Below are 5,000 nucleotides of genomic sequence, written 5' to 3' on the forward strand. Positions count from 1 at the left end.
TTTTGGCAGTTATACCTGTGTTTTTGTCGCGTGAAGTGCTGTTTGTGTATTGCTCTCTTTTTAAAGTTTTCAAAGTTTTTTTTATTGTTTTGTTATTGAGTTCTATTTATGTGTCTATATTTTACATTTAAACATGATTAAATCAATATTTTTACATATAGTTTGACTTCTATAACGATTTACTAGAATCACGTGTTTTGTTGAATATGGGAAAGGCAAAAGATGTTTCACCCTCAAAAAAAAGAGAAGTTGGAGCATTATTGAAGAGTACTTCTTATTCTCAAAGGTGTATAGCATCAATGACAAAGGTTTCAGTGGCAACAGTCAACCGAATAAAAAAAAATCTGGACAAAAATGCTGATAATACTCCTCAACGAACAGGACATTGTGGTAGAAAACGACTAACAACGCCAAGAGACGATAGAAAAATAGGAGATATTTGCCTAGAAAATAGGAATAAGCCTAGGCGAATACTAATCACTTTAATACAAGATGCTGGATTACCAGTATCTCCAATGACAGTTCGTCGCCGACTCAAAGAACAAGGATTTAGATGCTGTTGACCTGCTAAAAAGCCTAAGCTCACTCTAGCAATGCAACAAAAGCGCCTTGCTTGGGCTAAAAGTCATCGGCATTTGACCGTCGATGACTGGAAAAATGTAAGTACTTCATTTATAATTGTACACATTCCATTTAGAGATTTGCCTACATTAAAACTTTGACTTATAAGTTTTTTTGATGTTGTTTAGGTATGTTTCTCGGATGAATCGACAATCCAGATATTGATGAACAAATCACAGTTTGTGCGTAGACGAGCTGGAGAAAAATTCCACAAAGACTGCATCTTAGAACGTGTAAAGCATCCTCTAAGTATAATGGTATGGTCTGTCATTAGTGGACATGGAACAGGGCGCTATGCGCCAGGACCAATACATAAAAGTTCTTGACACAAGATTGGTACCACAGTTGAAGGAATAGTTCCCAAAGAACCAAAAATTTACATTTATGCATGATTCTGCCCCATGCCATAAAGCAAAGAAGGTTACAGAGAACCTAAAAGCAAAGAAAATTCCAGTGCTACCATGGCCTGGAAACTCACCAGATTTAAACCCTATTGAAAATCTGTGGGAGATCATGAAAAGGGAAATTGCTTCTGAAATGATCACCAACAAAATACAATTAATTGAAAAGATGATCAAAGTCTGGCACAATAACATAGATATTCAAAATAATGCAATAAAATGCATAGAAAGTATGCCAAGACGTGTAGTAGCGGTAATAAGTGCCTAGGGAGGGATAACAAAATACTAAAATAAATCACCAATATGTAATCTTTTGCTTGTACAATAGTGGAATTATTTAAAAAAAAATATAAATAAGTATGTTTTTTGTAATAAATATAGACCGCAACACTCAAAAGTTACGAAAAAATAGTCTGCAACCTTTTTATTTCTATAATAAATAACCTTTAACACATAATTTTCAAAAAAAAGACAGTGTTTCTAATAATATGAACACCCACTGTATATATATATATATATATATATATATATATATATATATATATATATATATATATATATATATATATATATATATATAATATATATATATATATATATATATATATATATATATATATATATATATATATATATATATATATATATATGTATATATATATATATATCTATACATATATATATATATATACATATATATATATATATATATTATATATATATATATATATATATATATATATATATATATTTATATATATATATATATATATATATATATATATATATTAGGATCATTGCTGTGTTGAAAGACAAAATTATCTTTCAACCTGACAATTTCTGCAGATGAACTTAAATTATCTTGCAGAATTATTTATATAAATATTGATCCATTCTCTGGTCAATAAACGCCAATTTCCCGACTCCGCTCGCTGCCATACATCCCCAAACTGTGGCATTCAAATACTTCAATTGAAGCTCTTCTCCTGGCTTCCTCCATATCTTTACAGCTCCATCAGAGCCAAATAAATTGAATTTCGACTCTTCAGACCAAATGACTGAGTCCCAGAACTCTTGTGGCTTATCCACGTACTTTTTTGCCCATTCGAGCCGCTTCTTTCTATTGATTGGGCTTATATAAGGCTTGTTGCGTGTTGTTCGTCCATGTAAAGTCGCTTCATGCAAGCGATTTGTAATTGTTTGCGGTATGAGAGACAATCCAAAACTCTCCTCCAACTCTTTTGCTGCTGCTGTTGTTGAAGATCTTGGATTATTTTCGAATCTTTCGATCAAAGATTGATCTTGACACTATATTTTCAATGCTGGTCATTGCTGGAAAGTTTATTAATATAAATATATTGTTTAAATTAATATAAATAAATCAAAAAAGTTTATACTTTTTGAGAAAAATGCATTTTTATTAATTTCTATTGGCTGCATGATTAAGTTTTTTACTCACTGTATATGTAAATTATGTTAGTGTATTTTATAAATAGAGTGCTCAATGTTCTTAAAGAACATAGCTATAATAAATTAGTATAAAACACTTACCTAACTCTTTTCTTCAGCTCAAAGTTTCATAACAATTAACAAAATTAATATCTTTGAAACATTAGGGTATTTGTGATGTTTTAAGTATTTTAAGAAAATATGGCTAAAACATCACAAATACCCACAAACTTGTGGGTATTTGTGATGTTTTAAGTATTTTAGAAAAATATGGCTATTTATTGTGGTGTTAGGAGACACAAACCATAAACCACCACTTTTATATGCACCCATGTCATGATTTTAGGGCAATATTTTACTGGGGAAGAAAATACTGGGGGTTGTATTGTTGGCAAGGCAGGCATCTAATGCTTATATAACGACAGCCATATGGGTCATTCCATGCCAAGTGGTGCAAAGGTCCCTTATGGACCATCTCAGATTTTATTGAAATTTTTTGATTTTGTACATATATATGTAAAAAGCATGTTTTGAAAATTTTAGATCAATATCTAATATGGTTCTTGAGAAAACGCTATTTAAGTAGTGGGCTACTTTGCATAAAATTTCACTCTACAAGAAAAAAGGGTTTTTTCATCATTTTTAACAGCCAATAACTTTTGAACAAGTTAGTTTTATACTTCAATTATTATAAGATAGCAAGTGTGCTGTGGATACTTTGAAAAAAGAAAAAAATATTATTTCTGGCATCTTAACTTTTTCCATAATGGCGGGCTAAAGTTGATTTTTTTGTTTTAAGAATAAGTTTTTTTGTGATTTTAAAGACCTTAATCTTAAAAACTAGTTACAAAGTTAATACAAATCAAATTGCCTGCTGATCTACATGTGGTGGATAAACATTTTTAAAAAAATCAGTTGATTAAAGAGCTGCATTCAAAAGTTATAGGTCTCCAAAATGAGTCAGATCGAGATTTTCGTAAAATTGATCTGTGATGCAAAGCATCTGTTACCTAAGATGGCACTTTTTTTTTTTTATAAAATTTTTTATACGCATCAATTAAAGACTGTTAATTAATAAAAACCAAAAAAATTAATGGGCGCTTATTTATAACCCCCAAAAGGTAGTCTCTAAAAGTCAGGTAAATTTTCCATAAAATTCTGAAATTGACATAATAAATAAATGCATTGAATTATATAATGTTATTTATTATGAAATATCAATTAAAAAATATCAATGCTTAAAGCCTTTTAATCCCTTTAGATAAAGAACTTTTAAATCCCAATAGATAAAGTCCCCTCCCCTCTGTCCCCTCCCCTCTTTATAATACAATAATTTTTTTAATGAAAAACAAACAAAATGTTTTTAAGAAAATAAACAAAAATAATAAAATTTACAAAAAGTTAAATTTCTCAAATAATAAAATAATCTCATTGATTTCTTTTAAGTCAATACTATAAAATCTTCCACTGTTTGACTGGACTTTAAGAGATTGCACTTTGCATAAAATATGCATTAGAGGTACCCAACAAAGATCATCTCTGCATGGCCACGTAAACTTGTTACATAAAGACTTTTTCATGAATTTCATATTAAGATCTTGATGCTCTTCTGAAATACTAAGAATATTTCCTAAATACCATTGAGCATCGTAAACGCAGGCCACATATTCTCCTGGTGAGTAACTGGAAATTTTATTAATATAAATTCTGCAAGTAGAAAAATCCACATTAGTGCAAATAATATCAAATGAGACTCTTCTTATTTTTATTGAGGTAAGTGACATTGGGATAAAACTGTGGTGGTTTCGTGTCCCAGGTATTGTCGAACAAGAACGATATCTCTCTTCCAAATTGAAGTTTGTAGTATGTGTTTCTATTGAAACTTTGTCAACAAAAAAAAAAGATATTCCTTTGACGTGTTGAACACACCAGCTGTACATTTTGCTTGGTGTGTCAATAGGATCGTTTAGTGATTGTAGACTGGCTCGTGCAACAAGACGTTTCACTGTTCCACCAACACCATCACAAGGGCTTTTACCATGCGATGTTGCAAAAAAGTGCCACTCTGCAGTCATGTCAAAATCGTGTTTATGGTAGCATAAGTTGATAAGATTTTTGTAATTTTTATATTGTGATGCAGCTCCATCACTAAAATAGATAATGTGTTCAAATGTTTGTAATTGTTTAAGTTTATCAATAACATTACCGATAAAGCAATGAACAGCATCTGTTCCATGTTTCAGATGATCTGATATAACACAATAACTTTGACTATCAAGTTTTCCATCTTTTATAAAATACGCAACAAAGGGGTGCACAGTTGCTTGGCTGTTATTCCAGTGAAAACCTTGCACTGCATCCTGTATTAGAAAACTATAGTTTTCTGCAAAGTCAAGAAGAACCAAAGCTTGATTTTCTTTTAAATTAGTTTTCAAATGTTGGTAGTAGGTGGCTTGACTTTTTGATATAAAATGATGCACTCGTAAACTATCTAACTGTTCATAAACCATTTCAATAAATTCATCTAAA

General features: G+C 30.4%; 2 protein-coding genes across 2 annotated transcripts in view; one reads left to right on the forward strand and one right to left on the reverse strand.

The window, feature by feature from the left end:
* The window catches only part of LOC100212796 (cytochrome P450 4C1), a 68,971-nt gene that overhangs the window by 21,481 nt on the left and 42,490 nt on the right, over nucleotides 1–5,000 (forward strand). The gene's annotated exons all lie outside the window — the stretch shown is intronic.
* Nucleotides 3,830–5,000, reverse strand: part of LOC136079582 (uncharacterized) — a 2,739-nt gene continuing 1,568 nt past the window's right edge. Inside the window, exon 2 of the mRNA XM_065795504.1 lies at nucleotides 3,830–5,000. This exon is cut by the window's right edge and continues 1,117 nt beyond it. Coding sequence (XP_065651576.1) covers nucleotides 3,863–5,000 — 1,138 coding nt within the window. The 3' untranslated portion in view covers nucleotides 3,830–3,862.

This window comes from Hydra vulgaris, chromosome 04 (genome assembly GCF_038396675.1).
Source record: "Hydra vulgaris chromosome 04, alternate assembly HydraT2T_AEP".
NCBI lineage: Eukaryota > Metazoa > Cnidaria > Hydrozoa > Anthoathecata > Hydridae > Hydra > Hydra vulgaris.